Source organism: Melitaea cinxia, chromosome 26 (assembly GCF_905220565.1).
Source record: "Melitaea cinxia chromosome 26, ilMelCinx1.1, whole genome shotgun sequence".
NCBI lineage: Eukaryota > Metazoa > Arthropoda > Insecta > Lepidoptera > Nymphalidae > Melitaea > Melitaea cinxia.
This window is the reverse complement of record NC_059419.1, coordinates 1186525-1205986: the sequence shown is the minus strand read 5'-3', so window position 1 is coordinate 1205986 and position 19462 is coordinate 1186525. Positions and strand designations below refer to the sequence as shown.

Genomic DNA, 19462 nt, shown 5'->3' with positions numbered 1-19462 from the left:
AGGTAACAATATGTAGTTATAACTTTTATCGTGTATCATTTGTGATCATGAATAAATATCAATGCTAAGATACTCTGCCGTATGTATCTGTCTTAATGGGTCTCCTCGACCATGTCCCGGAGAGCACATTACCGACAGCTTGACGTACTCTCCGAAGCCAATTGACGAGACCCAGATCAGAATTAAATATGCATATAAATATAAATATCTACCCCGAAAAACAGCCGAACCCACGACCGTTGTCGTTAGGGCGACTACTTACTCCACTTAACCAGAAAAATTGTCATCATCAGGACGGTCATCAGCGTCCCCGAAAGTGACCTTCTTAACAGTCACTATACACTTTAATATTAGCACTATTACACACACACACCATTTGAATTCATTAGGGATCGCTTCAAGCCGTCTACTTACACCTTACAAGGATCATGACATTTAAGCACGCAGTTTTTGTATACACGCATAACGTGTATATAACAACACCTAAACTAGAGGAAATAACTCCCCATTAAATACCGTGACTCAGCTGGTACGAGTCGTGAGGTCATTATTACTACTATGCACGATAATTTATGGAAAATTTATGACCGTTTGGTATGGCGTGTAAGAAGTAAAAAGTAAAAGTAGTCCTATAGATAACCGTAAATTGATATCGATGATGCAAGACGAGGTGGCCGAGTGGTTAAGGCGTTGGACTGCTAATCCAATGTGCTCTGCACGCGTGGGTTCGAATCCCATCCTCGTCGGAATATTTTGCCATTAACTTAGTATTTTGACCAAAAATGAATTGCCGAAATGTACGTACGCGCATCGCTTGCGAATAATTACATCAAGTTGGACAATTTTTTTTGTAGTAAAACTTTTTTACGCGCACTAGACTTGGGGAGTAAGCTGGTGAATGCGTGACGAGAGCATTACGAAAAGTGTGATCGGGCGAGGCGAATGGAGCAAAATAGTGGTACAGGCACTCATTTTATATATTACAATTGTGTTTGCTGGCAAACGAAAAAACCGACTTCAATTACATCGACAAGTAATACAACGTAGGTAGACGAAAATATGGTCAAGTAAATACGCATTATAAAAGATAACTCCAAAAGTTGTAATCAGATCTCGATGAAATTTAAATGTGACCACATGATAAACATCGGCTTTCGATTAAATTAAAAATCATTAAAATCGGTAACCCAGTAAAAAGTTATGCGGATTTTTGGTATCCCCTTGATTTTTCTGGGATCCCATCATCAGACCCTGATTTCCTTATGATGGTACCAAACTAGGGATATCTCCTTTCCAACAAAAAAGAATTATCAAAATCGGTTCATAAACGACGCCGTTTATGTTATGCCCGAACATACATACATTAAAAAATATATATTTATATATATACATATCATCATTACAGCCTATACAGTCCACTGCTGGACATAGGCCTCCACAAGTTTACGCCAAAAATAACGTGAACTCATGTGTTTTGCCCATAGTCACCACGCTGGGCAGGCGGGTTGGTGACCGCAGGGCTGGCTTTCTCGCACCGAAGACGCTGCTGCCCGTCTTCGGCCTGTGTATTTCAAAGCCAGCAGTTGGATGGTTATCCCGCCATCGGTCGGCTTCTTAAGTTCCAAAGTGGTTGTGGAACCTTGTTATCCCTTAGTCGCCTCTTACGACACCCACGGGAAGAGAGGGGGTGGCTAAATTCTTTAGTGCCGTAGCCACACAGCATATACATATATATACGGTCGAATTGAGTAACCTCCTCCTTTTTTGAAGTCTATTAAAAAAAACTGCAACTTTTTATTACTACGATGAATTTTAAAAAAAAATTTACAGTAAAGAATTTTGTCTTATGTATGTTAACAAATATACAGTAAGCGATAAGACCACCTTTTTACAATTATCTTTATTTTTTGTTAGTTTTTTTTGGGTTTTTTACTTTTGTAATATTAGGTTCTATCTTTTTGTTCTTTTATTCAGTGGTTTTACACTACAGTGTATTAGTATGAATCAATTTTATCAAAGAAAATAAGTATGACTAGCCATTAGCGCAGTTTGTAGTGGCCCTGATTATTGCTCCGCGGCTTGCGGGTTCGATTCTGGCCTGAGTATACATATTTAAAAAAAAATGCTATATCAGTTGGTTATTGTGTTATAACACAAGCATTAAATTACTTAACATAGGAACAGATGACTGTGTGTGTGGTAAAAAAAAATGATCATAAAATCCTTTACGATGCAATTGCGTCAACGACTGAAACAGCTATCAAATATGTGTTTTTGTATTTAAAACTTCAATAAAATAAATATATTAGTCAAGTAACAACGCGACGAGGTGGCCGAGTGGTTAAGGCGTTGGACTGCTAATCCAATGTGCTCTGCACGCGTGGGTTCGAATCCCATCCTCGTCGTAATATTTTGCCCAATTTAGGGCATTTCTTTTATTTTGAGTATGCATGAAAATATTCAAATACTGTCTGAATTTGTTTTTCTTTTTTAATGAGTCAATTGCAGTTGCCTTATTTATGTTGCGTATGTTTTAAGTGGGTAGGCCTTTTAAACTCACGATAGAGAAGAAGTATATGACGAGGCACCCGAAGTGGTCCACCTCCGGCGTCTGCCAGTGCGACACGACGGCCGCCTGCTCCGCCGTCAGCTCGTCCGACCACGTGAAGTTGGCGAACAGCGACAACACCTGCGGACAGACATTGACACGTTATGTACACGCGCAAAAATATAGATTTTTTAACAGATACCCTCTCCCCCCCCATTAAATTGCCAATATCCTTTCAGTTAGAGCACAGCAAATGTATTATCTCACAATGACAGACAAATAATTCTGCAGTGCCGTGGTGGATGAAGTAGCCAGAAATCCAGAACTAGTTGATCTGGTAGAGTCGGTAACACGCTTGTAGTGCTCCAGCCGCTGCACGTATTATAGGCTAGGGTACCCAATTACCATCAAGCGTACCGTAAGCGTTTGCCGCCATAGTGTCATAAAATCCTATTTTATGGTGGGTAGTGGCCTCATCACCAATGCCCTAACAAGATTAGAACAACAGTAACGAACCTGTTCCTGGTTTCCAAGATCGGCTGCCATATATTTGCCAATGCCGGGCGGGAAGAGGATCGACATTACTGCCAGTGTCATGAAGCCTGGGTAGATGAAACGGCTGAAAATAATTAATTCAATGATGATTTTTAATGAAAACAGTAAGCAAATGACGTCAATTTGAGGTGTTTATAGATTATTAATAATTAACTGTTAATAATCGATTTTCGAATAAAAGTGTTTTAGTAATCGATAATCTAGCTGGCTAGCCCGTTAGCGCAGTGTGTAGTCACCCAGCTTTCTGCTCCGGGGGTTGTGGGTTCGATTTCCACCCCGAGTCTGTGTGTAATATATATATTTATTTATATATTTATATATGTATTATTTATAAATATGTTTATCGAAAAAAAATAATTAAATGTAGCTATACCAGTCGGTTGTTACCTATAACACAAGCATTAAGTTGCTTACTTTAGGAACAGACGACCGTGTGTGTGTGTTGTGAAGATATTTATTTATATTTATTTATTTAATAAAACGAAACGAACAATTCAGTATGTAACATAAAATTGGAAAAAGTCATAATATTTGTAATAAAGTTACTCGATTCAGGCGGTTGAAAAGGTTTCATCCAAAACCAAGCGATAAATTCCATCAAAATTACAGTTAAAGTTAGGAATATCAATACGCACCAACTTCTTCTGCAGGAATTAAAATATAAATGACAGTGAAATAATTTAAAAAGTAATGAATATTTAAAAACACTAACTTTTTCTGCAGGAAACTGCTCAAAACCTTGGTGTTCCTCATGAACAGCACGTACTGGCGGTGAAGGAACACCCACAAAGCCGCCATCAGCCCGCACACGATACTGGAGATAGATAAACGCAAACTTATTATAATTAACAATAATTTTAAATATAAAATGATATCGATTTAACTTGAAGAGTAAAACAAAAAAAAAAAAACGATGGTCCTTTTTTTACATACACACACACACACACACACACACACACACGCATACGACTGAGACTAAAGTAAAACATCTATAGCAATAGGCCTGCACTTTGTCTTAGATATACGAAACGTAACTAGCTATGAGATAAAGAGAAGAAAATGTGAGCTCGCATCTCTCTCTCTCTTGCTCTGTTCGCCTGATCACAATTTTCGCAACGCTTTTTGTCACGAATTCACCAGCTTACTACCTAAGTCAAGCATGTGTAAAGAAATTTTACTTAAAAAAATACAATACAAAAACATGAGCGTTTCTTTATGAGTGGTTGTGACCGTGTACGCATGTACACGCAGGTTTGCGTGCGCATGCGTGTACGTACTTCTGGATGCGTGTATTTTGTTGTTTACGTGCATGGCCACTTGTTTACGTATGTATGTATGTAAATATGTGTGTATGTCGTGAGTGTTTGTTACCCGAGCAGCACGAAGACGGCGAACTCCTGAGGGTCGAAGGGGAAGTCCTGCGGCAGGTTAGTGGGGAACAGCGGCTTTACAGTCGGCAACGCGCCCGACCACACCGACAGCAGCCGGAACATCTGACGATACGTCACTGTTGGTGACTGTGTTACTACTAGCGGAAGACTACTTGACTATTTTACTGTAGTACAGGACTTCTGTCACTTCTATTATTACACTAATATATAAGGAAGTGAATATCAACCGGATAATAAATCTCCAATTATTGGGTTAAAAGTAATATGTCTGACATTTTGAAAATTGGGAGGCGTTTTACTTTAGCATTCGCATTCAGCCTATAACAACCCACGGCTGGGTATGGGCCTCTTTCCCCATGTAGGAGAAGGATTTGAGTTTTATCCACTCCTGCTCCACCGCGGCTTGGCGTTATTATGAGTAACAATCGCTATCAGGTTTTTACAATAACCAGGACCGACGGCTCAACGTGCTCTCCGAAGCAGGGGGAGTAGACATGCAACCGGAAAAATAAATTTGCACAAATACAAAATCCATCCCGAGCGGGATTCAAACCCACAAACCGTCAGTTATAGGCGACTACTTGAAACACTACATCAGAGCAATTAATTTCAAATAATTATAAAGACAAATATTAGGATTAGATCTTACATTATTCTGTATTAATATTCTCCTAAATTTAGAAGATTTGTCGATAAAACATAGGTATTAAGTAACGTTTTTAAACAAATTATAATATACATACGATTGCACTGCAGCACGCAGCGAAGAATCCACGCCAATAGTTTCTTACTGCAAAGTATGTTGTCGTTACTTCGATCGAGAACAGGACACCTGAAACGGATTAACAAAATCTTAGAAATTGATTATATTTACGACTTACAGAGACATGATATACACGACGTACTCCAGGCACTAAGACTTGTATGAGGATGTTTAACAGCCTAAAATATTACCCAGAAAACAAGACTACTTATTCCACTTCAATCCTAAATTAATCAGAATTTACACCTGTGGCAGTGGTCCAGAAATAAGCTATACACAAATGCAAACGCGCAGACCATGTAGAACGCATTCGGCCTATATTTTTTTGACGTGACGTCTATTAAATCGATGAAAGCCAGCTGCATGCACGAAAAAGGATGACTCATTGTCCCGTTACGATCATTGTACTCTTGCGTCGCATATCTCTCTTCCACTCGATTGGCCTATGCGTCCGAGATGTTTTGTTATGATGTTGTCACGTTAAACTATCGTCCGTAACAAGTCCTTAACAGACAACCAAGTTTTTTTTTTTTCTATGAGCGGGGATTGAATATAAAATCGTTTGAAGAAAAGCCATTTATTGTGACCACTGCGAATGCCATCTCATTATAATTATGTTTGACGTTTGTCGATGCATTGGCGCGGGTTCATTCCCCGCTGAAAACAAACTTTTGTATTGGCCAGAGATATTTGCTCTGGTCTGGGCGTTTGTGCTAATGTATTGTGTTTCCGGACCCTCAATACAATATAAAATTCTAATGAGGGCAATAGATTGTAAAGTGTTCATTTATTTAATTTATTACAACTAGGTCGGCAAACAAGCGCACGGCTCACCTGGTGGTAAGCGATTACCGTAGCTTATAGACATCTGCAACACCAGAAGCATCGCAAGCGCGTTGCCGACCCAATCTCCAATCCCCCCAAGTGCCTTTGCCACCTTACTCACGACAGGAACACAACACTGCTTGAAAGCAGTATAATTTAGCTGTGATCTTGTGTAAGGTCGAGGTACTCTACCCCAGTCGAGGTGCTCTAGATTTTGAGCAGGATTATGACTGCTGTGCCCTACCTCAGTTTGTAATTTCACATTTAAATAACCTTTAAAGCATACACCTACTTAGTACAGTATACAAATAGAACACTACAATTAGTGATTAATGAAGTAAACTATAATTTTAACTAAATCTGGAATTTTCTAGAATCGTTTGAAGACTCTTAGAAATCGCTGGTAGGTAATTGATGCATATATCTTATTATTTACTGTCATTAAATATTTAAAGGCTAACTAGCTAGGCCTTGCGGTTTCACCCGCATTGATTTGAGGAAAAAAATAGCCTAAAATTGTACAAAAAATTTATCGAGCGTAAACCATGTTGACGTTGTTCCAAAATTAAAGCCGTCATATATATAATTTTAATAATTAATTAATTTACAAATACAAAAGCAATAATATTTTTTTGTTGTTGAAGCCGGTAGAGCAAGCAATTTTCATTAAAATGGTGTACAATTTAAATGCAGTAATTGTGAGGTTTTTTCTAAAAAGGGAGGCAAACATCTTAGCCTTAGCGTGTTAATATATATGATATAGTGACAGGCATTTCCCCCCGGCTTCGCTCTTGGAGATCGTGTCAGTTTTCTTATAGAGAATAAATTTTAATTTATGTTAGAAAATATCTGTTTTCTACCGTATGTTCTTGGGATATTGTACTCGTATTGGCGTCATCGTATTTCTGTTAGGCGTTCCTGACACAAGATTCTAATCAAGCTGGGGGCTATTTATTAAGTGTGAGGTATTCATTTCTTAATATTATTTTTCATCATCATCATCATCATCATTACAGCCTATACAGTCCACTGCTGGACATAGGCCTCCACCAGCTTACGCCAAAAATAATGTGAACTCATGTGTGTTGCCCACAGTCACCACGCTGGGCAGGCGGGTTGGTGACCGCAGTGCTGGCTTTGTCGCACCGAAGACGCTGCTGCCCGTCTTCAGCCTGTGTGTTTCAGCCAGTAGTTGGATGGCTACCCCGCCACCGGTCGGCTTTTTAAGTTCCAATGTGGTATTTAGGTAATGTTACGAACACACAAACGAACTAGCGCCATCTAGCGGCAACCGTTGAAACCACACAAAGACAGAGACCGTATGAAACTCTCTACTCAATACTAGATGGCGTTAGAGGAACTACTGTGGAACTATGTAGAAGTATAGTCTCGAAAACCGGGTACATGCGCGAACTTTCCAGAATGGTCTGGGCCTCGTCTCGGCCGATATAAATAGCCGCAGGGAGGCGAGCGAGTGCAGTTCAGTTTGAGCGATCTTCGAGGCGACTTCAAGAGTGAAAACTAGTGATCAAGAGTGGTACCAGCGAAACCTACGACAGTGGCTACGACTTAGGACATCGTTAGTGCTTAGTTTGTGAACCTAGTGCTTTGTGTTGGACCTAGTGCTAGTGAATAAAGTCTTGAAAAGAGTCAGCAGGTTTTTCTCTCCAAATCCATCGAACCCTAGCACGTAACAACTGGTGTCAGAAGTGGGATTTGGAGATGCCATTGACTCCGAGAGAAGATTTCAAGGACTCCAAAGGTGTCAGGACAAGGGCACAACGAGCTGCGGAGGCCACACCTACTGGGGACCAAGCTCCACCCATCGTGGACCAAGCCCCGCCTACTGACCCCGCCTATCATGCTCCACCCACCGACCACGCCCCTGGCCCCGCCCACTCGGGCTCAAGCCCCGCCCACTCGCACTCAGGCCCGCCCACTCGGGCTCAACCCCCGCCTACTCAGGCTCGGGCTCCGCCTACTCAGGCTCAGGCCCCACCCACTTTGTCTCAAGTCCCGCCCATTGGATCCGCCCACCTTACCACGCCCACCAGCGACACTGTAGCTTCTACAGACTCTCAAGTGGCTCTTCAATTAGGAAGTTTAATTAAATTAATGGAGCTGCAAAGGGCTGAAATTCGTGCTTTGCAAGAATCACAAGAGCAAACAAGTTTCAAATTGCAAGAATCACAAGAGCAACAAAAGGCTGAAATTCGTAGTGCTTTGCAAGAATCACAAGAGCAACAAAAGGCTGAAATTCGTGGCGCTTTGCAAGAATTACAAGAGCAACAAAAAGAGTTCCAAAAAAAAAACGCCTCGTTAAAGGAAGCATTGGCGCATGCTTTGGAGGTCGAGGCTGTTCGCCATGACATAGGCAGACCCATAAGATCCGCGAGGTCTCTGAGGAAGTTAAGGAGGTCAAGGCTCCTACGAAGAAAAGTTATGGAGTCATGTGCTACAAGTGCGGCGAAAGGGGTCATCTTCAGCTCAACTGCCCGCAGAAGGAGACCCAGATAGCAAGGATGAAGAGAATCGAGGAACAAATAGAGGAGCTGAAGAAGCAAGAGGCTTCGCCCCCTGCCCGGGATCAGGAGTATGACTTCAAGACGAAACACCGCAGCGGAAAGTTGCATGGGAATGCCGACGCACTCTCAGGAAGGCCGTGTTCGGAAGACTGCAAACATTGTGTTAAGCAAGAATCTAATGAAGTAACATTAAAGCTAACAAGAACAAGTCCTTTGGGTATCTGGGAGAATGATGCTATGAGGGAAGCTCAAGAAAGAGATGACGACCTTCGGCACATCATCACGTGGAAGAAACGGGGTGATGTAAAACCAATCTGGAGTGAGGTTGCACCCACTGGCGCTGTCACTAAGGCGTACTGGGCTCAATGGGACAGTCTGATACTTCAAAACGGAATACTCTGCCGCAAATGGGAGAAGACTAACGGCAGAGAGTTCCACCTTCAGATAATTGTCCCAAGAACGAGAGTACCAGATGTTCTCCGTGAAATACATGATGGCGTATCAGGAGGTCATCTAGGTGTCAAGAGGACGTTAACAAAAGTGCGAGAACGATTCTACTGGTTGCATTGTCGAGATGATGTACAGGATTGGTGCCGCAAATGTACTACTTGCGCTGCTGTAAAAGGACCACAGACCAGGAGCCGTGGAAATCTGCGGTTGTATAACGTCGGTGCACCGTGGGAACGAATTACAGTTGATGTAGCGGGGCCATTTCCTGTAACGGAATCGGGAAACAAGTATTTTATGGTCGTCATGGACTATTTCACCAAATGGCCCGAAGTGTTCGCCATACCAAACCAAGAAGCTACAACAGTCGCTTCTAAGTTAGTCGAAGAAGTGATATGTCGCTTTGGTGTGCCTCTAGAAATCCATTCTGATCAGGGCAGGAACTTCGAATCGCAAATATTCCAAGAAGTGTGCAGAATTTTGGGCATGCATAAGACGAGAACTACCGCGTACCATCCACAGTCTGATGGAATGGTTGAGAGATTTAATCAGACCCTTGAGAGGCATTTGGCGAAATTGGTAGACGACAAACAAAAGGATTGGGACAAGTATATACCACTCTTCCTTCTGTCGTACCGAACCGCCGAGCATGAGAACATAAAAGCTACCCCGGCGTATGTCAATTACGATAGAGAATTACGAATACCAGTAGACCTATTGACTGGAGGTTCACCGGAGGGACCAAATACCGTACAAGACTATGTCAGCGATTTAAGGGAAAAAATGCGCTATATACACGCCTTGGTTCGGGAAAATGGGTTACAGTCAAGTGAGAACATAAAAACCAGATACGACCGGAAATCGAACACGAGCGGCTTCAAGGAAGGGTCACTGGTGTGGCTGCATAAACCAACCCGCCGGAAAGGGAAATCTCCAAAGTTGCAGACCAAGTGGGACGGTCCATACAAAGTGGTTACCCGACTGAATGATGTGACTTACAGGATTCAAAAGCAACCAAGAGGGAAATACAAAGTGGTACACATAGACCGTCTGGCGCGTTACCATGGCAGTAACAACGATGCTCGGGACGAGCATTTCTAAGAGGGGAGTAGTGTTACGAACACACAAAGGAACTAGCGCCATCTAGCGGCAACCGTTGAAACCACACAAAGACAGAGACCGCATGAAACTCTCTACTCAATACTAGATGGCGTTAGAGGAACTACTGTGGAACTATGTAGAAGTATAGTCTCGAAAACCGGGTACATGCGCGAACTTTCCAGAATGGTCTGGGCCTCGTCTCGGCCGATATAAATAGCCGCAGGGAGGCGAGCGAGTGCAGTCCAGTTTGAGCGATCTTCGAGGCGACTTCAAGAGTGAAAACTAGTGATCAAGAGTGGTACCAGCGAAACCTACGACAGTGGCTACGACTTAGGACATCGTTAGTGCTTAGTGTGTGAACCTAGTGCTTTGTGTTGGACCTAGTGCTAGTGAATAAAGTCTTGAAAAGAGTCAGCAGGTCTTTCTCTCCAAATCCTTCGAACCCTAGCACGTAACAGTAATATTATTTTTAGGTTAACATTAATATAATCCAAACATATTCTACCTTAAGGTGTTCGATTCTGGCTCGGGAAGGATATTTGTATTTGTACAAATATTTGTTCTCGACTTGGATGTCTGTCCTTGTAGGTCTCCCCACCGTGCCTCGGAAAGCACGTCAAGCTGTCGGTCCCGGTTATCATATATACCCTTAATAACGTCCGTACTCATAGTAGGGAACATATCCGCCAAACCGCAGTGGAGCAGCGCGGTGGATTAAACCCTGATCCGTCTCTTACATAGCGAAAGAGGCCTATTTATAAATAAAAACTATGTTTCAATATAATAAATAGTAACTCACCCCCCACAGGCGCCGCAAAGCAAGATGCAACTCCAACTGCACACGCGGCTGCTAACATTTCCGTAGTACGGGACTCGTTGCTGTATATACCTTGGAATGTCGTCACTAGCTTTGATAGCAGGGCAGCTACCATTGATGCTATGTGGACCGACGGACCCTGAACGTATGGGGAAATATAATTAGTTGATCCATATGGATATTATGTAAATACTAGCTGTGCGAGGTTTCACATTCTCATGTTATATAGCCTAAATCTTCGTCGATAAATATGTATATGTCTTTAAATATACACACACGGTCCTCTGTTCCTAGAGTAAGCAACTTAATGTTTGTGTTACAGGTAACAGCCACGGAAGCAGGGGCACTACAAACTGCGCCAACGGGCTAGTCAAATTATGTTCATTATGTCATACAGACGATTTTAAGCCACTGGATTACAAATTTTCATGTTTTTAGGTTACGAGCACGACATTTCCCAAATATGAATTCAAAAAAACAGAAAAAACTTTTTGGACCCACCTCTTTACCCAGTGGTAGACCAGATCCAAGCGTGGCTGTGAGACCAATAACTTTTGAGATCAATGCTCTAAACGTGAGGTACTCCTTGAGATGTACTCCCCTCAATATCGTTTTCATTTCTGGTATACCGGAACCTTTAAACAATGAAAAGATTGATTATTATCATCATTCACTCATCATCATTTTTCCTTTTTTTTGGTCAATCTTTTTACCTACTAGGTACTATTTAGTACACAAAATCCTGTTTGATCTTCCGCTTTAAAATAATTCTTATACAAAGTTTTAACTAAAGGCTTTATAAAGCTAAAAAGAAACTACAATACGTGTTTTGTGTTTTGAGCAAGTATAAAAAAAGAATTTCTTGTATTCCTTCTACAAGGAAGTATATTGGAACCCAATTTCTTTCATTACTTTGTTAATGGTAAATATGCCTTTACATACATTTTAAAAGTTAAATTTTAGCTTACATAGGTACACATATTAATATATTTATTTATAGAAGAGATTTAAGTAAGCAAAAAAAGTAATAAACAAAATTAAAATAGTATACATACCGATACTTTGCGCGGCGACAATATGGACAAATCCAGCAGCGAAAAGGATCAAACAGACGGGTAGCGACACCCACGCTACATATTGACTGAAAGTTGACGTCGCTAAATCTTTGTACATCCACATGCGGGCTGAAAACATATACACAAAATCACCTATACTTTTCGATGAAAATATAATATACCTGTTTATGTTATTTTTAATATATCAATGAAGTAATTATTATAAATTATATTTTGCTTAAAATTATTCAAACAAGTAATGTCCCACTGCATGGCAGATTGTGATTCATGACAATAAATCAAGTAGAAAAAGCTTTTCGTATTAGCTAATATACAAATATAAAAAGAGAGATAAAAATTATTTTAGGAATATTGCAGTAACCATCTGAATAAAATTGTACAATAAAACTACTAATATACGTAAAATAGCATTGGTTTAGTTTACCTGATTATCCTAAAGACAGCTTGAAAAAGTTGTCACTGTTAAAGTCGAAAGATTATTTTTAATGTGATGGATTGTTTTTTTTTGTAATTGTTATCAACTAATTTGCTTTTTCATTAGGAACAATTAAGGAATACAGCGAAACATTATTGTAATATCCCAAAAGACCATGCAATTTTTGTTTCCAATCGCCTTAATTATAGAAAGCGTTGTACATATCAAATACCAATTTATAGAAGAAAAAAAAAATAGTCAAAACATGTTTTATAGATTGATAATTAATAGTTTTATTTATAAATCTGGAGGGTTTTTTTAAATACAGCTAGGTCAGCAAAGGCGGCTAGGCAAGCGATTACTGTAGCCTATTGACGCCAGCAACACCACAATCGTCGCAGGCCCTACGCCTGCCCTACCTTCAATCCCCTCAGGAGCTCTGGTCACCTTACTCACCACATGAACACTACATAAGGCTGTGAAAGCAATTCGTTAACTATGATCTTCTGTAATGTGTCGTGATCTTCTGTAAAGGTTCTTCCCCAGTCTAAGTGCTCCAGATTTTGAGAAAGATATTTTCTACTGTGCCCTACTTCAGTTAAATATAGTGTGTAGTTGTATAAGTTTCCTTACCGTTATTACAAACTGCAATGCCCTTGTCCATTGCGAAGTTGAGGCAGGCCATGATGATGCCCAACAGCGCCAGGAAGATCCAGTCTTCACCAAGTCTCGCGAACGTGTGCCTCCATAGGTATCCTTAAAGTATCCATATCATTGACCATTTAATGTTAATACAAAATTTAGGTAACTAAATGGTTTATATTTCGAATAATTTACAATTCTGGAGTGGTCGCGTGGATTATATATGTAATGCACCCATATAAAATCCATAATTAGTAAAAGTCGGTTAGCCTAAGCTTCTTGGGCTTTCGGATACTTTTAAATGAATATTCGAGCAACGTAATCCGTATAGTGCAAGTCCAGTTCAATTTGTTGTGTGACAGGATCTCCGCAAACATACATTAGTATTTTTGACTCATTATTCTTTTTGTTTATATTTTTAAGTTTAAGACTAACTTTAAAGTAAACTTTGACGTGTTGTGGTTATTAATTACTACGACGAAATCATTATAGCACAATATTACATTATTTTTTAGAATAAAAAACAATAATATTCAAATTACAAATATTTAGTTTTGGCTGGCTGAAGACAATCATAAAAACGAAGTTTATAAGCTGAGAGAGAATAAGCATTCTCCAAGTCCCAGGTCACCAGGGAAGTCCGAGGAGCAGGACTTCCCTGGTGACGAGTTTGACGAAAGAGCTAAAGTTAATTAGCGGCCTCAGCGACGTCATACCTTGATTCGGTCAAAATGGTTCCTCTGGATACAAAATTACGCAAGTCACTGTATAGTGTTTGGGGGCTGACTTGAGATTGACAAAAAATAACAATTTAAAACGTATGCGCAGTGAATAAGAACTACGATAGTTATTGCAGACGTGAGTTCTTGCTTAACTTGTCCGTGGTATGGATGAAACCATTTACTCATAAAAGAGATTGAAAAAAATTTTTTACCAACTATTCTAGCAGTCCTAATTGAAGAGCCACTTGAGGGTCTGTAGAAGCTACGGTGTCGCTGGTGGGCGTGGTAAAGTGGGCGGATCCAGTGGGAGGGACCTGAGCCTGAGTAGGCGGGGCCTGAGCCCGAGTAGGCGGGGCCTGAGCCCGAGTAGGCGGGGCCTGAGTCCGAGTAGGCGTGGGCTGAGGGGCGTGGTCAGTGGGCGGGGCGTGACAGGCGGGTCAGTGGATGGGGCTTGGCCCACGGTGGGCGGAGCTTGGTCCCCAGTGGGTGTGGCCTCCGCAGCTCATTGTGCCCTACTTGAAATCTTCTCTCGGAGTCAATAGCATCTCCAAATCTCACTTCCAACACCAGTTCTTACGTGTTAAGGTTCGAAGGATTTGGAGAGAAAGACCTGCTGACTCTTTTGGAGAATTTATTCACTAGCACTAGGTCCAACACAAAGCACTAGGTTCAAACACAAAGCACTAGGTTCAAACACTAAGCACTAACGATGTCCTAAGTCGTAGCCAATGTCGTAGGTTTCGCTGGTACCACTCTTGATCACTAGTTTTCACTTTGAAGTCGCCTCGAAAATCGCTCAAACTGAACTGAACTCGCTCACCTGCCTGCGGCTATTTATATCGGCCGAGACGAAGCCCAGACCATTCTGGAAAGTTCGCGCATGTACCCGGTTTTCGAGACTATAATTCTATATAGTTCCACAGTAATTCCTCTAACGCCATCTAGTATTGAGTAGAGATTTTCAAGCGGTCTCTGTCTTTGTGTGGTTTCAATGGTTACCGCTAATTTCTTTGTGTGTTCGTAACAATATTAAGACTTTCTAAGCATCACACATGTAAAAATTCGTCGATAAGTTTGACGAAACAAAAAAATACTAAACCACTTCTTATCAAAGAGGAAAAATTTAACATTTTCAAGTTTTTGCATCATTCAAGTGCAGACTTTTTTTTGAAACGTAGATATTTAAGATAATGATACCGCATGTCTTACGGAGTGCAATTTATATGTAATTTAAATCATATTAACACAAGGTAAACATCATAACAAAGCAATATAGATGACAAAAAAAGATTCAACAACTTTTTTAACTAAAAATGTAGATATACAAATATGAGACCGTTTTTTGTCTTGTAATTATACTGAGCCATATAAATAAATATAAATGATTTATAGATGCAATACTTCTGATCGTAAAGTGCTTAAATTATTCAAAATGATGCCAACAGTCAGAATGAGTTGAAATAACTAGAAGAAGACGAGACAGTTGATCTTATGATAGTTAATTTAATCACCACAGTTCGTAGGCACACAGTCTAAAGGGAATTCTATTGTGGTGGTAAAGAAAATAATGACAAGTAGATGTTACCAGAGATCTTTAATCAGCCTCCGCAACACCCTGTGGGTTTCTGAATTTTAAACACTGGTGACAAACGCAAGTAAGTGTTGGTACAAAACTGGTCTACCAACATTAATTCTAGATACTAAACAGTTAGGCGTATACATAGAAGAACTTTTATTTCCATCACAATTGTTTTAGTAAATTATCAGTCTACCCACCTAATACTTTAAAGAATTTCCCCCTCGGTCGATGTTTGCCCGTCGCTTCGAGCTCCTTCTGTCGTAGTTTGTCGTCTTTCCGTCGTCTCTTGCGGAGTCTTCTGAGTCTTCTAGCTTCTTCTCTGGCAGCTTCACTAAGGTCGCGTTGGTAGCGACCATACATCTGTAACAGACAAATGAGTTTGAGTCACATTTATATAAATTATATCCAGTTTACCATTTTGCATACTTGTAGTTGGAAACTTTGTTTCATTTTCTACTTTCACGATAATATTGAAGGGTTACAGGCCTTATAACCTAACCTAACCTAGAACATAATGTCCACGATTACATAGGACCACGTTTAAAATTTCTGCTCTACTATTACGGGCAGTAGTGTGATGTTTGATGGCGTATAATAAACAGTCGATTTGATTTTTAATTGTTCAAGTAACGCATTTAGTAAAGGAATAAGCACTTATGATTTAATATATTGAAGATGATTATGTAATGCTATTATATAAATTAACTCATAAACAACAATTTGACGGAAAATGACCATCAGAACTAATGGAATCGCGAAACAATATTACAACTTTAGTACACAGCCTGAATACTTTTTTCTATATAAAAAAAAAAAAAATACCACAACTCGCTTTCCTCTTTCGACAATTTCTTCGTCATCCATATTTTATGTTATTTCTTGCGTCTTTCTTAAAACTAATTACTGTAACATTAATAAATACGTTTTGAATTATTACCACTCGAATAATTATTTATTACTATTACTTGATTAATATAGGAGTTATGGTCAGTGATATAACCTAACCATAAATGAAGCGAAATTCGAAATTGCTTAAATCGACAAGGTAAACCTCCAGGCTTTGTTTGATCAAGATACCAGATAATCTCACGTGTGTTTGCCTTAAGATAAATGATTGCTTCTTAAGTGTAACTGAGGCCGTGAAATGGTAAATTAAATAGGTAGCAATAGTTTAGTAGCGCAGTTAGGGGTTTTTTTTTTTTTTTTTTTTTTTTTATTACGATATGGGCTTACTCTTGACCTCAGTCTAGCCCTAGAGCACAGACGAGGTCGAAGATGGAGCGAGTTCGCCCAGAAGAAGCCTGTTCACTCGCGCTTTAAATATGTTCGGGTTATATGAACTCGGAAATACAGACGCCGGCAGGGAATTCCATTCCTTGGCTGTGCGCATTAAAAAAGATGATTCGAAGCGCTTTGTACGTATGAAAGGTATATCAATCAGGTAGGAATGAAAGCCCGCGGTACGTCTGAAAGTCCGATGGAAGAAAGGAGATGGGGGTATGAGCTCGTGCAGCTCCAGGGCACACTCTCCAAAGTACAACCTGTAAAAGACCGTTAGACTGGCAACCTTTCTTCGGTGAGCCAGAGTATGAAGAGATTTCACCAACCTGGCATTACCGATAAGCCGCTTGGCTCTGCGTTCCACTGAGTCCAGTGTGGCGAGTTGATATTTAGCTGAGCCATCCCACAAGTGACTACAATATTCCATGCACGATCGGATTTGAGCTTTGTATAGCGTAAGAAGCTGTTTAGGCGTGAAATATCGCTTAACCTTATTTAAGATGCCAAGCTTTCTGGCCGCAGTTTGCGCTTTGGACTCAATGTAATTGCCAAAGTTGAGGTTAGAATTCAACTCTATGCCAAGGAGGTCGAGGGTATCGGACACAGGGACAGGTGTACCACGGAAAGTAGGAGTCAAGTTGAAAGGACTCCGTTTGGTGGAGAATAAACAGGCCTGCGTTTTGGCGGCGTTGAACGTGACCAGGTTGCAATCACCCCATTGGGATACTTGCTCCAGTATTGAATTTGTTCGTTCCACCATGGCCTCTCTCTGAGAACGTATTACGTCCCTGCTGTCTTTTGCGCTGGACAAATATCTCTCAACAATCGTACTGTCATCTGCGTATCCAACAATGCCTGGTCGTAGCATGTCGTTAATATGGAGCAGGAAAAGAGTTGCAGAGAGAACAGAACCTTGAGGGACGCCGGCGTTTATATCCATCAGGTCAGAGGAGCAGCCGTCCACGACCACTCTGATCGACCGTTCACTCAAAAAGTCTGAAATCCAGCTACAAAAGTCAACAGGGATGCCGTAAGCAGGAAGTTTGCTAAGGAGACTTGCGTGCCAAACCCTGTCGAAGGCCTTCGAGATATCTAGTGATACAGCGAGTGCCTCACCATGTTTCTCAATGGCTTCGCCCCAGCAGTGTGTGACATACACCAGAAGATCTCCAGTAGACCGCCCCTGACGAAAGCCGTATTGGTGGTCACTGAGGAGTTCATTGTCCTCTAGGTAGTTCAGCAACTTGCTGTTAAGTACCTTTTCCATGACTTTGCAGAGCATGGAGGTGATGGCGATTGGTCGGTAGTTGCAGGGATTCACTCGGCTACCCTTTTTGGGCACTGGCTGCACATTAGCCAGCTTCCAAGATTTTGGCACCGTTCTAGTTTGAAGAGAGAGGCGGTACAGGCGCGTGAGAACAGGAGACAGCTCAGGTGCACAGGCCTTTAGGACGCGCGCAGGTATACCGTCAGGTCCACTAGTCTTATTCACGTCAAGGTTCAGCAAAACTCTACGGACCTCTTTATTGTGGATCGTAATCTCTTGCATAGAAGAGTCACATCGAGGCAAGGATGGTGGTTGTGTAGAGCTAGCGTCAAGACGCGAATTGCTCGCAAAGAGAGATGCAAACAAGTTTGCCTTTTCCACTGCCGAGTGAGCTAGCGAACCATCAGGCTTCTGCAGAGGAGGCAATGTATGGCGGCAGAAATTGGACTCTACTGCCTTCGACAGAGACCAGAATTGTTTACTACCAGGGGGGTAGGAGGCAAGTTTAGCGCCTATACGACGGATATGGTCGAATCGGGCCTTTTGTAATATCCGTTTGCAGGACTTGGTGGCTGAATTAAAAGCTTTCTTCCTCGTGCGAACCCCCCGCGCTCCAGCTTTGGCATCGCGGACCTGTACCCAAGCTTTGTAAGCAGACTCTTTAAGGGCTTCAGCATGGGCGCACTCAGCGTTGTACCAAGGTCGGGATTTGTGGTCGAGCGATATGTCAGAGAAGGGTATAAAGTATTCCATTCCCTGTCGGATCACGCCCGCAACTGCCTCAGCCGAACACGAGGGGTCACCCGAGGAAAAACAGACTTGCCGCCATGGGAAAGATGCATAGAAATGCCGCATCTCTTCCCAGTCCGCTAACTCATATCGCCACACTCTTCTTGTGCCCCTTGGACAGTTGTCCGGTGTTGGTCCGGGTTGTCCATAAAACAACGTTCCCAAATAAGGAGAGGGGGTTTTGTTTTGCGTGAAGAGATATTACAAAAGGTTAGTCGAAAAAAATTTGACATTCGCAGTTAACTTTTTTTTTTCATTTTTGCATAACTTGACAGTTTTTAAAACTTTTCAATGACGATGGAAATTCATTTTCATTTACTTAAAAAGCCTAATTATTATTATATACATATGAATTAATGTATACTTTCGAAATAACAAAAAAATATAAGTGCAGAGAGGTCTGTAACAGTTGTGGCTTAATATTTGTTAGGGGGTCGCTGAAAGTGTAACTTAGCGGTACAAAGGGGGAAGGTGGACAAAAATGGCAAAATTTTGCGTGAAGTATTTTATGGACGCGTTGGCGCAACGAATGGTTTGTAACTGTTGTGCTGGCGGTTGCGGGGTCGATCCGCGCACATGACAAACATTTGTATTGGTTATACAGATGTTTGCCGTGGTCTGGGTGTTTGTGCAGTCCTTGTAGGTTCGTGCCTCGGAGAACACGTTAAGCCGTCGGTCCTGGTTGTTACCATGTACACCTGATAGCGATCGTTACTCAT

The 19462-nt window shown here is 41.2% G+C and overlaps 1 protein-coding gene and 2 non-coding genes across 3 annotated transcripts in view; 2 read left to right on the top strand and 1 right to left on the bottom strand.

The window, feature by feature from the left end:
- Positions 1 to 19462, bottom strand: part of LOC123666507 (chloride channel protein 2) — a 95442-nt gene that overhangs the window by 15296 nt on the left and 60684 nt on the right. The window contains exons 2-11 of the mRNA XM_045600590.1: positions 15604 to 15766; positions 13097 to 13219; positions 12028 to 12156; positions 11474 to 11607; positions 10955 to 11111; positions 5238 to 5326; positions 4475 to 4596; positions 3816 to 3917; positions 3065 to 3167; positions 2561 to 2689 (exon numbers count right to left, since the gene is read on the bottom strand). Coding sequence (XP_045456546.1) covers positions 2561 to 2689; positions 3065 to 3167; positions 3816 to 3917; positions 4475 to 4596; positions 5238 to 5326; positions 10955 to 11111; positions 11474 to 11607; positions 12028 to 12156; positions 13097 to 13219; positions 15604 to 15766 — 1251 coding nt within the window. The remainder of the gene's footprint in view (positions 1 to 2560; positions 2690 to 3064; positions 3168 to 3815; positions 3918 to 4474; positions 4597 to 5237; positions 5327 to 10954; positions 11112 to 11473; positions 11608 to 12027; positions 12157 to 13096; positions 13220 to 15603; positions 15767 to 19462) is intronic.
- On the top strand, positions 665 to 746 carry Trnas-gcu. Its single transcript has one exon. It is a non-coding gene; the product is annotated as a tRNA-Ser (tRNA).
- Positions 2324 to 2405, top strand: Trnas-gcu. Its single transcript has one exon. It is a non-coding gene; the product is annotated as a tRNA-Ser (tRNA).